This window comes from Neofelis nebulosa, chromosome 17 (assembly GCF_028018385.1).
Source record: "Neofelis nebulosa isolate mNeoNeb1 chromosome 17, mNeoNeb1.pri, whole genome shotgun sequence".
Taxonomy (NCBI): domain Eukaryota; kingdom Metazoa; phylum Chordata; class Mammalia; order Carnivora; family Felidae; genus Neofelis; species Neofelis nebulosa.
The window spans coordinates 33,049,799-33,065,620 of record NC_080798.1 but is presented as its reverse complement, the minus strand read 5'-3'; the positions used below and the strand labels follow the sequence as shown (position 1 = coordinate 33,065,620).

Genomic DNA, 15,822 nt, shown 5'->3' with positions numbered 1-15,822 from the left:
CGCGTCACCCTGCTCGGCCAGTTAGGTACACGCAGCGTCAGGAAGACAGAGTTAGGCGCCCTCACGGCCTCGGCCTTAACCTCGCCAGCCTCTCTCCTTGCTGTGAGAGAGAGTGAGGTCTGCAGCTCACGCCGCCCTGGCCCCAGATCCCTGGCCTCATTCCATCCTCCCCTCCGCCCTGGCCTCTCCCAGCGCCCCTGGCACAGACACGCCACACGGGTCGGGTTTGATGTGATTATTTTTGAGGACACAAGGAATAAGGACGAGGAGAAGACGCAGGTGGTCCTTAGGGACCAGGTCGGCGCTGAAGTTACAAAGTGAAAGGGGGTAGGGTGGGGGTGAGCGAGAGAAGGAGTTGCTGCAGACCCTGAATCAAGAGGAGGGAGGCCGACTCGGTGTCCCGAGTGGGTGCACAGGACAGACTCGCCCGGCTGTCCCACCCGGCCCTCCCCCGGGTGCCCCGCGCCACCTCCTCCAGCGGGTCTGGCGAGATGCACGTCCGCCCGCCACTCCCAGCTCTGCGTGCAAGAAGGGCCGGGGTAAGGGTTTCTGTGTGTCTGTCTCTTAGGCGAAGTGAGAGCCCCCAGTCCCTGGCAAGGTCTCCCAGCTTCCGAGCGTGGAGGTGAGTTCCAAAAGTAGGGCGTATTTCCGAGATTCTTCCGCAAATCGCAGCCATTGCGCTAACCTGCTGAGAGAGGAAAGGTTGATTAAAACCCGAAGGCCGCTTGGCGCTGATTCCTAGGAAATGGAAGGTCGGTGGTGTCCCATCCGAAGGGAATCAAAGGTCTAGAGGCAATTTGCTTGCTAGAAAGAACATTCGGACCCCGTTATGTGCAAATTCAAATAACAGCGTAACCCAGTTTTCTAAGCCAGTAGCTAATCCTGAGAGAAATTACTACAAAGCAGAATCTGACAGTAATTGCCGGAAGCTGCCTGATGCTGGGGGGAATGTCCCTTTGTGGGGTGCGATTCCCTTCCGCCAGGCACAGCCAGAGAACCAGACAGGGCCAGTAGACAGTGATTGGCAGTCACACCCGGCTGGGGCTGAGCCCTTGGGGGTGAGCGCTCTCCAGGGACAGCCCCAACCCTCGGCCACCCTCCCCAGGGGTTTCAGCTGGCCCAAGGCAGGGCTCCAGCTGGACGTAAGCGCTGGCCTTAAACCAAGTGCATGTATCTGGCCCGTCCTTTCAGGCTTCTTGGAAGGCCCTGGTTCCGGCCCAGCCCTAGCAAACTCTTGGTGCAAGCACAGCAGGGGCCAGCTGGCCTCCCCCGAGGGGCGGGCAGGGGGCAAGGGTGTCTCTGCCCGAAGGGTGGGCCCGTGATGGAGCCCACCTGGCACATTTGCCAGCACATTGGGCACCGGGGCGCAGAGGTCTAGGTTGACGACTTGCTCAGTGCCCCTAGGCAAGTTACTCTCTCACTCTGAGCCCATTACTGTTAAGTTTCAAAAGGAGGCGGAATTAGTGCTTTGGCTCCTAAGCTGCTGTTTCAGGAAGCGCTGTGGGACAAGCCCGCTCCAGGTCCCAACGTGGCCGTGCCCCAGAGGCCGAGAGGCTGGACAGTGGCCGGGCAGCACCGTGGGCAGCCCTGTCCTTTGGACAGACACACCCAGCGCCGTTGGGGACCCACTACCTTCTGCTCCAGACGGGTACTGGCACCGCACTGCAGGCTCCCTCCGCCGCGGGCAGGGCGCACAGTTCATCGGCGGCCCCTGCAGGGCGAACGGGTGGTTTCCAAAGGCTTTGGCTGCGCGGGAAGACTCTTCGCCCGCGGAGTCTCTGGGGACGGCGGGTGGGCCGCCGGAGCCCGGAGGCGGTCCCGGAATCAGACGGCACTCGGGACTTCGTGGCCTGGGAGGGGTTGGCGCTGCCCCGTCGACAGCGCTGGCCGCCGCAGTGTGCGCCAGGGACCAGATGCGCGGTTTCTCGCGGCACGGGTAGTGCAGGGTCAACGTGGGGCCCCCAGGCTCCGCCCGGAGGAAATCCGCTTCTCCCGACCCGGGGGGCTCAATGAACGAGAAGGGGCGCGCCGCCAGGCCGCACTCCCGGCGCTCCAGCCGGGCCTCTCGAGCCGCCGCGGCGGCGTACGGTGCTGGCTGCGCCTGCGAGTCTTTATGGAACTCAGCCAGCCTGTCCGTAGCGGTGGCCACCGCCTCCTCTTCTTCGGCCTCCTCCTCTTCCTCCTCCTCCTCCTCTTCCTCCAGGTCTTCCAGGTCACTCAGCCGGAGCCCTCGGGCCTCCTGGCTTGCAGAAGCAACTGCGGGAAATCAGGACCGAGTGAGAAAAGCCCCAGGCCCCAAGGGAAATCCGCGGGAGTGCCCACCCCCCCGAGAAGCTTTTAGCAAGATGGCTGTGACTGAGGGCATTCTCGAGGTTGCTCACCAGGCTGGCCAAACCGTCTCTTACAGTCGTCCCAGCGCACCGGCTTGCCCCCCCCCCCCCCCCCCGGGAAAGAATTTAGGCCCCAGCCCTGCCCCCACTCCTGGGAAGACTCCTCTCTGGTGCAAAGAAACTAACGCTTTTTCCTGCCTACGACCTGGATCTCAGTGTCTCCACCGTAAAGCAAACAGACATACACCCAAGGGGACATTTTCCCCTCCAATTCCAACATCCACAGGTAGCTGGTGTGTATTATTTAATTCAGCAAATATTTATGGAGTGCCATCTATGGGCCAGACGTCATTTAGGCACTTGGGTATTAAGAATTTAGGGAATACAGCAGCGAGTAAGAGACACTGTCTGGTGGAGGTGATGTTCTGGCAGGGGGAGGCAGACACAGACCGGACCGCCTTCCCACAGTGATAGGTATGGCAGAGGATATACAATAGGCCGATGTGATAGAGAATAACTGAGGGGCTAAGTGAGCTTGGGTGGCCAGGGAAGGCTTTGTCCAGCCCACACTATAGAAGTCAAGAAGAAGCCAGTTATGTAGGGAATTCCAGGCAGAGGGAACTGTACAGGCAAAGGCTCAGAGGTGTGTGTGTGGTGGGGGAGAAACACAAGTGCAAGGGTAAGTCAGGGAGCGCCTCCAAAGACTCTGTTGTCCAAGGCAGCTCGCAAAAGTGCCATCAGCCCGCTATCTAGCTGGGAAAGCCCAAAGGTGGGGTGGTGAACATTCTGGGTACCTTTGGCGTCACCATTCAGGCAGCCCAGGGACTCCTCTGGTCCACTCTCAGCCCTCCTCTCCTCCCCGCCTTTGCTCTTGGGCGCCCAAGTCATCTTGTTCTCCTTCTTGAGGCGCCGGCGTGCGTTGGCGAACCAGGTGGACACCTGGGTGAGGGTCATCTTGGTGATGATGGCCAGCATGATCTTCTCGCCCTTGGTGGGGTAGGGGTTCTTGCGGTGCTCGTTCAGCCAGGCCTTGAGGGTGCTGGTGGTCTCCCGGGTGGCGTTCTTCCGGCGGCCTGTGCCACTCAACTCCACCGCTCCATACCTGGGGGGGAGAACCTGGCTCACAGTTCTGGGTCTGAGAACCTGGGGCTGCAGGCAGGAGACAGTCTGAGGCCGGGAAATGAGGTTCCGTGCTCCCCCCTCCTCACACGCCCTCCTTCCCAGGCTGTTCCCAGATGGGCCCTATGGCTGGAGGCGGGGAAGGACCTGTAACGCCAGCTACCAAGGCACCCCATGCCTTACCGGTCGTACTGGTACTGCCCCAGAGTCGGCTCATAGGGGTAATAGGCTCCTGCTTGTGCCAGGCCAGGTGTAAAGTTCCCTGCGGCCTCTTTAAATTCATACTGTGGATTCTGGTGGGGGTAGGGGTGGGAAGAGAGAATTCAGGACGACGTTTGGGGAAGAGGCAGTATAGTTGCTAAGGGTGTGACCTCTGGAGTCCGGTCGGGTCCTACCACTCCTACTGGCTATGCGACCTTGGGCACAGTTGTTTACTCTGTGCCTCAGTTTCCCCTTGGTAACTGGGAATAACAACAGTACCTCTAGGGTATGGAAGAAGCACCCTTGGCAGAATCCCTGGTGCAGAATAAGGAGTGGTTAAACGCGAGCTCTCCTTATTACTGTCACCACTTGTGACTACTCCCAATCCCCCCTCCCTACCAGCTGGGGACCTTCCCGGCCTCACTCTCCTTCCAGAGCTATTCTCTGACCCTCTGTATCTTCGTGGCTTTGGGCAAGGGGTTTGAGCCCCTCTTCATTTCAGTTTCCTCGTCTGTAAACTGAGGCTCCCTACCTCACGAGTGAACAGAAGCACAGATGTTTTGTAATCAGGACGGAGTTCTGCAAAGGGTCAAACTGCCGTAAAGAGGTGTTTTTCCTCCCGTGCTTTATAATCCTACCCGTTTGCCTTCCTCAGAGCTTCGCCTCCTTCCTCGATGTCCCCCTCCAGCCCCCCCCTCCCCCAGACGTCTTACTGGATTTCACCCGCTGCTGCCTTGTTCATGCCCCCCCCCCCGCCCCTCCCCCGGGCCGGATGGGTTTTGGCGAACAGACCCAGGCTCCATCCGGGGTACTCACCAGCGCCCCGTACAGCGCGGGCGGCTCTGGGCTGTAGGGCAGGTAGCCTGGGTAGCTCTGGGCAGCTGCGGCGGCCGCGTAGGGGGCTCCGTAGATGCCCAAGGCCGCGCCCAGCTCGGGCCGCGCACTGCCCAGCAGCCGACCGTCGTAGGGCGCGCAGCAGAGAGCGGCCGCCGGGGTGGAGCCTGAGGCCACGTCTGGGACCGAGCGCGGGGCGGATTCGCAGCAAGTGGCGCTGGAACTTGTAGACACCAGAAACTACGGGGGTGAGAGAGGCGCACCGGAGGTCAGAGATCGGCGCCTCAGGCTGGAGGGACCCAGCGGCAGAACAGCCCGATCGCTCCCTCATTCAACATGAACTAAATGCCACCCAGAGCTGAGCGAGCACTCTGCTGCGATGGAAATGATCTGAAGACGTAATTTAGCCAAACTGCCCTTATAGGTACTTCTAAAACGTTGCTCAGGCTCCAGAGTCCCGGGGGTCGAGGCGATGGCACGGTCTGAAACCCGAATTACAGAAGCCAAACTCCTCTTGTTCCCTCCCCCACCCCTCCTCCGCCCCCATCACAGGATCTTACAAAGGCAGAGCTAGAAGTTAGGCTTAGCGACCACCATCACCTCTTACTCCAGCTCCCTTTTTTTATAGATCGGGCACGAGCACCAGGGAGACTTGTCCAAGATCCCAAAGCGGGTCAGAGGTCAAGTGGGAACTAGACCCCACAATCTAGGCAGAAACTGGAGAACAGCGGTGGGGGTCCCCAGGAAATCCTTGTCACTGCACAACACCCACCGTAATCTGGAAAATCCAAGGAGACGGAAGCAGAGAGCTTGGACCCCGTCAAAGAAGGGACAGGATAAGTACAGAAGTCAACAAGCAAACCACTGAACAATGGTGAGGTGGAGAGATCCGGGTCACCTCGGATATCTGTACAATAAGGAGGCCTGTCTGGAAGATCTCTGAGATCCCACCCACCTCACTTAGCCGCGTGGTTAGTGCCCAAGTTTCGGGTCACACGATCTTCCGGCTTGCACTGGGGGAGTGGAAGGTTCTCGGCCAGAGGTTGGGGATGTCGGAGGGGTCTGTGGTACATTACCCTGGTCCCTGCTCTCTCTGTCTTCTCCGGAGACTCGTGCGAAAGGGGGGGCGCTCAGCTGCAGGCGCGTGCACTGGGCACCCCCTCCTCTGTGTCAGCCCCCATCCCCCATGGAGGCCCTTCTTACCTGGGAAGCGCTGCCGTAAGGGTGTCCAAAGTGCGGGAAGGACATGGTAGCTGTCCCTGGCCCTCCTCCTTCCCTTGCGAGTTCCCGCCTCAGCCCCGCGATTCTGCGCCTCCAGCCGTGCGCCGCCTCGGTTCCTTACACGGCTGCTGGTGCCCAGCGCCCGGTCCTCCGCCCGCTTGGCACGACTGGAGGCAGAGCCGAGGGCAGTCCGGCTGCCGAGCCCTGCGCTCCAGAAGGCGCCCCTCCGGCCCGCGGGGTCCGGAAGACAGAAGGGCCCATGGATGGCCAAGGAAAGGGAGAGGATGCGGGTTCCCAAAGTCGCGCGGTGGCGAGGCAAGGTGAGGTGCGGCGCCGGGCTGTGAGGCTTCAGAGGTGTCCCAGTCCAAGGTGGCCAGAGGCTCAATGTGACGTCACGGTAATCCCGGGCCGCCAGGCGGGCCCCCGGGCCCTGGGGCCCCGGGCCACCAAGCGTGCCAAGCGCAGCCAGCCCGTGCGCGCGCGCGCACTCTCACCCACGCTCACACTTGTTCCGGGAGGTTTGTGCAGCTGGTGAGGAACGTCAAAGACCCTGACCCTCTGTGTTTGGCGCTGGATCCTACCCCTTTTCGCCTTAAACTCACGCGCGCGCGCGCGCGCGCGCGCACACACACACACACACACACACAACCTCTCCAAATTACCCGGGAGAAGTAGGAGAAACGCCTCCCTCTGTGCCGCGCAGGCCCCGGGCGCAGCGCGTTTACCTCCTCCCCTGCGGCCCGGAGGAGGAGAGAAGCAAGCCAGGCGGCAAGGGGGGAGAGAATACAAAAGAAGAGATAGGAGAAAAAAGAGAGGAGAAAAGTGGGGGAGAAAGGCAAGAGGGAGATGGAGGAGGGGAGAGGAGAGAGATGAGTCCAAGCGAACAGAGACGCGCGGGGGAGGGGAGGGAACTGGGGTGGGCGAAGGCTGGGCGCAGGTTGAACACAGGCAGGTGGAGGAGAGAGGCGGCTCGGGGGACTAGCCTCCAGCCCGGCTCCCCCGCCCCTCCGCTGCAGGAAAGTTTGTTCTCGCCACAGGCCCGGCACTGGTTGGGGCCGCGGCCGGGGAGCGTCGGTGGTTCCCACTGGCCCGCCCGTCTTTGTGCTTCGGAATCTGGTTCCCCACCCCAGCCTCCCCAGGACTCTAGCTAGATTCAGGCTCTCGGGGCCCGGGTCTTTGCCAGGGTCTCGACCCAGGGGCTTCTCTGCAGCCTTTGGCCTCCGAACGGAGCGAATAGCGCCCCCTCGAGGCCAAGATTCAGTTCCGCTTGGACTCGGCCTGGAAACGCGGTAAAACTGACCCTTGGCATCCGCAGACAGCTGGCGAACACCCCTGGGCATCTCCTCCGAAGACGACGCTTGGTTGCTTCCTGCGCACAGACCGCTGTGTCCACGGGGGAGCCGGGGAGCCCCACAGGAAGGTGCCGGGGCCGAGCTGCAGCCGCTGCGCTCCGCTGGGGGTGGCGCTGGCGAGCCGCGGTTCAGCTCTCGGGGACTGAGGCCCAAGCCCGGCGCTCCGCCGCGACGCCGGGTTGGGCCCAGAGATCTGACCACCTCCCTCTATCCCAGGGGTCCTCAAAGGGGCGCTGATGGGCGGAGGAGCTCGTTTGTGCCCGGGAGGGGGCTGCGTGCTCTAGGCCTGGCACGAGACCAGCGGCCGCCAGTTTGTGAGCACTGTAGATCCTGCGCACTCAAGGCTCAATTCCCCAGGCCTGGAGCATACCCACCGAAGGCCACCAAACCGCGACGTTGGGGAAGGGGGAGGGGCGGGGATGGGGGAAGGACGGGGCGTCCAGTCTAATGGGGGAAGGTCTTCGGGGGATGCTGCCGATATCCCAGTGGAACTCAGGCTCTGGGGCTTGCAGGCCAGAAACCTCAGAAAGTCTCGCCTTTCACTCACAGGGTTACAAAACGCTCTCCCAGGTCCTCTCTGCACCTCCTCAGAGGAATCCAGGGGGTTGGTTCAAGGACCCAGTTTTATTTTCTAGTTGAAACGCAAGAACGTGTGGCTCGGATGTTAGGAACAACCCGGGACTCTGCCCTGGGATTTTGCGAGGCGAGGAGGAAGCCCAAAGACCATGCAAGGTCTAGGGCCCTGGCCCGGGATCCCTGGCAGCGGGCTTCCCTCTGGACTCTCGCAGAGGGAACTGGTAGGCCCAGAAGCCTGCTACCTGTTTGGAACAACATCGGCTCGCCCACCTCCCCAAACAGATTCTGCAGAACGCGCAAGGCACAAAAGAAGCCGCCAACCGCAGACCCCTCTGCCTGGGATGATTATTATGAGGACAAGCTCCATTCTTAATACTAACGAACCCAGCTGGGTTGCCTGGTCCGTTACCTTGGAGAAACCTTGCATTCAACCCCGGGAAACTCCCAGTTAGAAAAAGAATCATAGTCCTCGCCAGATTGATTTAGTGATAAAAATTCCCTGTAATAGATACATCCCTTGATTTTTTTCAAAACGCACTTTGGAGCTATCCACACATTTGCAGCTTGGATACATCTAAGCTATCTTTTTTTTTTTTACAGGGAGCATTGGAGAGAATTCATTCAATTAGTCCCTTGGGGAAGATTACTGCTAATTAATTAATTGCAAACATTTCCAGAGGGAAGGTATGTCAATTGTAAAGTAATAACATTAGATAGTTGAAATACTTACTCAGCAACTTTGATTGCCCCTTCGTTCCTCAGCAGATTTTTTTTATGACAGAAAGATGGGGGTGCTGGTGAAGAAAAGCATTAGTTCTGTCCCCTGGCGATCTGGTTGCAAAGGAGAAGCTGCCATATAGAACGTATTGATTTTTTAGCTGATTTATAAGACCTCTGCGGGAGCAATGCCGTGTGCAGGGCCTCCAGGCCTATCTCTTGTCTTTGCGCTCTAGGATTAGAGAAAAGCAACAAGAGTTTTCAAGAGAAAAAAGAAAAAAGGAGGAAGAACACTGGTGAAGTACATTGGAGGCTAAGGCAATGAAGGCCCCTCAGCACTTTTCTTCTTACGTAGAAAAGGACAAGCAAAAGAGCAGGTTTTATATTAAGGCACCTTTCTATTGTCTCCAAAGTTACTTGACAGTATCAGAGTGTCTTGGGGAGGGAGGCTGCCACTTCCAGACACGGGGGAACCTTGGTTTCGTATTTCCTTCTATTGCTATGCCTGCCAGGTACCCTTGTGATTTGACTGTGACCACCACCAGCGTTAGGTGGGGCTCCCTAAAAAATAGTTCCTAGGAACTGTGTTCTCTTCCGGCGATTTTCAGAGCCTCGTAACAAAACACAGCCGGTGGGTTCAACCAACATCAACCTTTGTCTGGCAGAGACCTGGGGGATGGGGGTGGGGGGGAAGACAAGGAAGTCTCTCTTCGAGGGCCTGAATGAGGGAAGCGGCCGTGGGATCTGCTCTCATCCTCCTGACTGTTGACAGACCCTCACTTTGGCAGCCGAGTGCTCTGGCTTCTCATTGCTTTGTTTAGCACTGATTAACTCAGTTTTGGGAAAAATGCCCGATTGTGCGTATGTGTGTGAAGCTAGTAGACAAACCTATGCAATGCAGACCCTCCCTGTTCTATTCGAGGGGGACACTCCACCCAAAGTATTTTCTACAAGTGGGCCAGACTCTTTTGTTGTATTATGCAATATGCCCCCCTATGTCCTTTAGCTGCTCATTAAAACAAATATGAAGAGTCAAAGGCCTATTTGGAGCAGGGCGAGTCCTCGTCCGCATTGTTTATTTGAAGTTCATGTTGCTTTGCTTTAAATTCGCTGAAGGTCCCGAGCAGACAGAGAGAAGGATGTGTCTTTGAGCAAGAAACAGACTCTTAACTAGAGAGAAGAAACTGGTGGTTACCAGAGGGCGGGTGGGTGGGGGATGGGGGAAATAGGGGATGGGGATCAAGGAGGGCACTTGTCCTGACGAGCACGGGGTGACGTACGGAACTGTTGAATCACTGTATTGCACACCTGAAACTAACATTGCACTGTGTGTTACCTAACTGAAATTAAAATCAAAACTTTTAAAAAAAGGACATGTCTTTGACAATAAACTGAAATACAGCATGCACACACACGAATCTTATTGCATTATTTGGGCTTAAATATCCATCATTTCCTAATATTTTATAAAGACGGAAGACTTTACAAGGGCTGGGGTGAGTAACGGCCCAGAAATGCCCAAATCAAGTTCAAATGCCTCAAATCACAGATGCAATGTGTGAGTGTATGGGCATAATAACATAGATGAAGACGGGTTAAAGTTATATTTTTTAAGTATGGATTTTTTTTTTTTTTTTTTAGTGACTGTTTTTGCACTGAGAAGGATGAAATTTCCTCAAATCTATGCATGAATGAACAAGTGCATCTGGACAGATGCATCTATAATTTATACTGATCAGTCATCTCAGGTCTACCCGAGTAAAGCCGAAATGAACACTAATTGTTCTGACTCAAGTACCGTGCGTGGCATCTGATTGGGAAACACAGGGAGCCCCTGCCTGGCCTGAATACACACTGTCAACAGCAACCTTGGCATCAGGAGGAAAAAAATAAAAAGGCAAGAATTCCCAGATGAGGGTGCTAATGCCGTTTGTCAAGAAGGTAGCAACTAGAATGAATTTCTGAATAAAGTAAAAAAAAAAAAAAAAAAAAAAAGACACTCGATGCAGAGGTCCTGGTGTGTCCACAGACCAGGTACACCTGAGCTTAGTTACAAATCGTGGCGTGCAGATAATAAAATTCCCTTGCATTCGTAGCGTGCTTGGGAGCTATCCCAAACACCTCTGCTTTATCTCTTTTAAGGTTTAGGGTAAGGAAATTGGAGAAGGTGGGAAGCAAATCCAAGATCATGGAACCCAGGAGATGGCAGAGGGGGGGGACCGGAATCCAGACCCCCAGACTTTGGGTCTTTCCACAAGCCCGTATTTCAAACACACATAAAGGCAGACACAGCCAGGAGATGTGGTCTAACTCCAACTGGACCCAGAGAATTCACATGTCGTGTCCACACACAGTGTGATTTAGCAGAGAAAATATCAAAAGAGGGACCGGTATGCACAAACAAATTCTGGATCTTTACCACATGCTTTTCTATCAGCCTGTATTATGAAAGCACTTACACAATATTTGGGGAGTTTTAGAAATTTGACGTGGATCATTAACTAAAATAGAGAACAGCAAGCAGCCCCAGCTGTGACTGATAAATATATGAATCAAAATAACAACAACAAAAACACTCCAGAAAATCTAGCCAAGTTCGGGTCTGTATACCTACACTGGTTTAAAAAAAAAAAAAAAAAAAGCAATGAATGGAATTTAGTTACTGACTACTGTCAGGGTAGGATATATATACACTTTTTAAGCTTTGCTTAAATAATATATATACATTAAATAATTATATTAAATAATATATGTGTATATATATAAAATATATATATATTTTAAGCTTTGGCCTCAGTGGGCGGGTGCAGTTCGGTGCATTAACTTCTTGCTTGTAAAGCAGTTTTTGTATATAGAAAGTCTTGATGATTTTTATCCTGTGGATGGTAACATCTTCCTCATGATAAGCTTAAGGCATCTAGTGTTTTCAAGGAATTAAAATGGAAAGTAAACAACAGACGTGTGGATTAGAAAACCAGAGAACAACTTAAAAAAATTTTTTTTAAATGTTTTTATTTATTTTGGGGAGGGGAGGGTGGGGCAGAGAGAGACGGGCACAGAGGATCCTAAGCGGGCTCCGTGCTCATAGCGGAGAGCCCAATGCAGAGCTCGAATCCACGAACCACAAGGTCATGACCTGAGCTGGAGTCGGAAGCTTAACTCACTGAGCCGCCCAGGCGCCCCAGAGAACAGCTTCTGGAGACAAAGTCTAATGGAGAGAAACGCATGTAAGAAATAAGCACCTGAAAAGGACTGCATGTTAGGTTCCGCTGGGCTAAGATGCCATGGCCTTTCCCCCTTTGTGACAGGGCCTAGGGGCGGTCCTGAGTGTGCAGTTCGGGAACAGACTCGTGGCCTGGACCGATGGGGAAGGTTGCTGCCGAAGCGCTGACTCGGACGAGAGCCAGGGACGGTGCAGAGTTGGCCTACAGCTCTCTGACTAGGACACTGTGACCAGGCAGGCGATAAGGTGGGTCCTTGGTTATCCTTCCTGCTTTAGGATTTCGTTGCCGGAGACTTTTAAGGCTTCGGTTAAAACGTGCAGCTCCAAGCCATAGCCATATTTGTCCCACTGGTGACATTCCCCGGTTTTCTCTGTCACCGTGGCTTCTCCTACTTGTAACGCCGAGCGTTAGAATGGGCCAGGAGCCTTCTTTTTTGTGCCACCCGGGGCCCACTACTTGAGGGAAGCTGAGACCATTTGTGATGTCACGTGCTGGCCCCAGTAATTTACGGCAAATCGTCGCAAATCAATAAAAATATGGGAAGTATATCATTTTTAAAGGGGAAAAAAAAGAGAAACACATGAGACATGCCCATTAAGGGCAAAACCATTCTAATACCTGCTTGTCTGCTTGGGTCTGCAATTAAAAACATTCTGATAATAAATCTCCTTGCAGGCTCTTTCAATGCTTTTAACTTTCCTGAAGGTTCAAATTGGTATCCCAAAAATGTGCCAGGACTTTCACAAGGTATTTTATAGACTCATAAATAAATACGGCAATTAATCCGTGCTATATTTCTTTCATATCTGATGACAATTTATTATGGCGTTCACCGATTCGGTGCACAAAAACTCTAATGCACTTAAAATCGGATTTCAAACCAAACATTTTATGGGAAAATATAGTATTGATCATCCATTTAAAGATATCATGAAGATGATTCATAACCTGCCGTAAAAAAAGATCTCATGAGGGTCTTACAAATGAGTGGGGTTCTGGAACAGTCTATTCATAAAACCAGAGCTATTGAATCTGTGCCTCTTGTTTTCTTCATCTATCTTCGAGTCTTCCAGCACTGATTACTTTTGCATGTTGCTGTTTTGTAAGAAAAATCTCCTTCCGTGGCATTTTTCATAGTGACAGAAGTCGTGGAATTTGGGAGTGAATATTTTCTATTGCAGTGGTCTCTTGAAATTCTGTCCGCAGGAAGAGTTTCAAGGGCAATCGAGGTGATTCTGGTATCTTGGAGTCAAAGCTATGGTATGGCCCCCATCACATTGGGTGTTCCTGACAGATCACCGTGGTCCTGAGCAATCTCGTGCCCCTGATAGTCCATAGTCCTAACGTACTATGAATGGTAGAATATCTTCGGTGCACACACAGGACAGGGTGCCAGTGAGGACAGAAGAAAATCCGAGGGTGCTGGCCCTTCTATTCAAGTGGCACACAGGCCTGTCTAGGAAAAGCAACATATATGATTTGCTCAACAGACACACACTGTGTGTACTGAACGTTGGGCATGATGGTTAGGAGGCAAGGGTTGAGCACTGAACTAAAGACTTTCCTGCCCTCATGCAGGCTACATTCTAAGAAGTTAAATACTTTCAAGACATCCTGAAATCATTTATCGCTAGCGAAATGTGCATTTAGTGGCCAGCAACGCCATTAAAATCTCTGAACCCACGGGGCTTAGAGTTTCGCTATAATGTCTGCCCCAAATTGGATAGCACTTTTTTTCATTTTATAGAATCTAGAGCCTATGAGAGTTTACCTTGCCTAGTGTAATGGAGCTCGTACTGGACTCAAGCTGCCGGCCACAAAGTGGTGGGAGAACAACGCATTCAGATTGCCACATTGAATTGTCGAGACGATGCAGTTTCAAGAAATAACCACCTCACCCAACACGTAGCGGATCCGAGCGGCTTTGTTTCTGGTCTATTTGTGTGGGATGGGTCCCCTTACCCTTTGATGTCTACACAATACCGCGTATCGGCATAGAAATGAAAAAAAAAATCAGGGCACTCAGATAGACGTCTTGGTCTCTTCGATGCTAACACCTAGAATTCTCAGCTGGTATATTTCACAGTTGAGACTAGGGTCATATTGTCTGAACAACAGGGGAATGCGTCTCAGAGATACTGGTTGATGGGGACAGGGGATGGGACACAGCTGGGTTGGAAATTTAGGACCTCAGTGACTCAGTTGGTTCAAATCTACCCACATTACCGGCTAATGTATCGTACATTCATAATTTGCTCTCTTTCACTTTCCCAACTACACGGGGTGTTAAATAGGTGCATTTTCTTACCCTCTTTCCACAGATGAGCAGCTGAGTTTCAGAGGGATTAACCCACTGGCTCAGGTGACATAGTCGATTAGCATTTGAGACAACTCTTAAGAGCCACCGGGTCTTTGAATGGTTGTGTGGTCCACTTCCGGGCCCCAGGACCTTTTGCGAGAAAGCATCAAGTCTGACCTTGGTGCTCTATACGGGCGGGCGTTGGGAGGTACAGCCTGGCGGGTCTTCCCATCTCTGGGATGGTGACACCTTGTTCTTCCATTTTGGTTTTGTGATTGGATCTCCCCCGGCAGTTTTAAAGCCCCACGTGCCTCTGCTTTGTGGTGGTCCAGGTTGGCTCTGACCATGAGTTCAGAAGAGAAAGTTTGCCGTGTCCACAGCAATCACACAGGCCAGATGCTGAGAACGACGCACGTCATCAACAATAATAAATCCATCAACAGGACCTTGGTGTGAGTCTTCTTGCCCTCATTTCTGAAACTGTCTGTTCCAAAATGGGCTCATAAGATCTTTCAGAGGGTGCCTAGGTTTGCTCCAGGCACAAACTGCTTTGAGTCTGTGGAGATGGGAGCACTGGACCCAGCGTCTAACTTGTGGTGGAGGGAAAATGGACTTGACAGAGACAGCATGAAATACATGAGCAGGATTAGACTGTCAGTGTAGACCGGAGAACATAAACCATTTCCTGTGCCACTCTCCAGCTCAAGGGCAGGGGCAGAGCAGAGGGGAAGCCTGCAACTATAATTATGAAATATAAATTTATACATATATAAAGGGAAAGGCTGAGGGTAGATGTTAACCACTAAAACTCCTTTTACGTTATAAACACCACAGGGATATGGAAAAGCAGCATGGGGATTAAGGACATCTTTTTGCCTTGGGACTAATTTATTACTCTAGATTATGCAGTTAACAGAGAAAGGAAAAATTGATAGGTGGCTGTTTTTCTGTAAAAGTTAAATGTGAGTAATGGGAGGGTCCTGCCCCTGGCTTTAAACACCTGATGATGGAGACTAAGGTGGCCAAGAGCTGAAGAGAGCAAGACGCTGGTTTGAGAGACAAGGCTGGGACCTAGCCTGAATCTACCACCGTTTGCCTGGGAGGCTTTGGACAAGACTCTCTCTCTGCCTCTGGGAGCCTCAGTGTACCCATCTGAAAAATGGAGAGCTTGAGCTCAGTGATCTAGGACTCCTGGGCTTACATCTTTATGGGAATCAGGTCACATTTCCTTTTCCAGGACTCTAAAATCTCCCTGATACCTGGTAAGACTCTCTGAAAGTTCTTTTTTTTTAATCATGGATGGTGCATCGAAATCTTTGGAGCATCTTTAAAAACCCACACATCCCCAGCCTCACGCCATGAGATTCTCAGCAGGCCTGGACGTTTGTATTTCAAGAAAAATATATAATAAAAGGAGAACATGCACCTGGTAAAAAGTCAAACTACCTGTGGGAGAAATGACGGATTGTCTGATACCCATGCTGCTTCTTCCCGCCTAAGCACATCCGGATATTGTCTGGGATGGCCATGCAGAGTCATGGCCACTTGCTGCTGGCTTTCTAGCATCTTTTACTTGGGGGGGGGGGCGGGTGATGGGGGAGAGGAGTATGCCATGTGAACCAATTTTGGTTAATAAGGCTTAGAGGAAATCTGCATGGAGGATTCTGGGAAAACATTTATTTTCAGGATAAAAGAGGTCCGAGGCAGGGCTGCCCCGCCTCATCTTTTGAGTCCGTGAACGTGGATGTGATGACTGACGCCGCAACGTTCGTTCATTCATTGGTTCAACACACATTTATTGAGTATTTACTCTGCACCAAGTAGGATTCGGAGATGCTGGGATACAGCCCCATCCTCATCGAGCTGACGGACGGAGCCGAAGACGGACAGTGTGCAAGGCACGCAGGTAAAATACAGAAATGTCCGATGAGGATACAAGTAAGTAAGTC

The 15,822-nt window shown here is 52.9% G+C and overlaps 1 protein-coding gene across 2 annotated transcripts; it reads right to left on the bottom strand.

Moving 5' to 3' along the window:
* Positions 1–220: 220 nt before the first annotated feature.
* IRX6 (iroquois homeobox 6) lies at positions 221–7,052 on the bottom strand. Of its 2 annotated transcripts, none has more exons than XM_058707454.1 (6): positions 5,688–7,052; positions 4,467–4,724; positions 3,633–3,742; positions 3,125–3,432; positions 1,633–2,256; positions 221–685 (listed from the first exon to the last, which is right to left on the bottom strand). In XM_058707454.1, exons 1-6 carry the CDS (start codon positions 5,730–5,732, stop codon positions 681–683), a joined length of 1,350 nt encoding a protein of 449 aa, XP_058563437.1. In that variant the 5' UTR covers positions 5,733–7,052; the 3' UTR covers positions 221–680. The 2 variants fall into 2 exon arrangements, with proteins under 2 accessions (XP_058563437.1, XP_058563436.1); XM_058707453.1 differs by having other exon boundaries at positions 221–688; positions 5,688–7,046.
* Between the last annotated feature and the right edge of the window lie 8,770 nt (positions 7,053–15,822).

What these genes read in the sequence shown, in the direction of transcription:
- IRX6 (XM_058707453.1), bottom strand. Translation starts at nt 5,732, where the DNA reads ATGTCCTTCCCGCACTTTGGACACCCTTACGGCAGCGCTTCCCAG. An exon ending in CTTACGGCAGCGCTTCCCAG is followed by an intron (nt 4,725 to 5,687) that starts GTAAGAAGGGCC and finishes TCACCCCCGTAG; the next exon opens with TTTCTGGTGTCTACAAGTTC. An exon ending in CCTGAATGGTGACGCCAAAG is followed by an intron (nt 2,257 to 3,124) that starts GTACCCAGAATG and finishes GATTTCCCGCAG; the next exon opens with TTGCTTCTGCAAGCCAGGAG.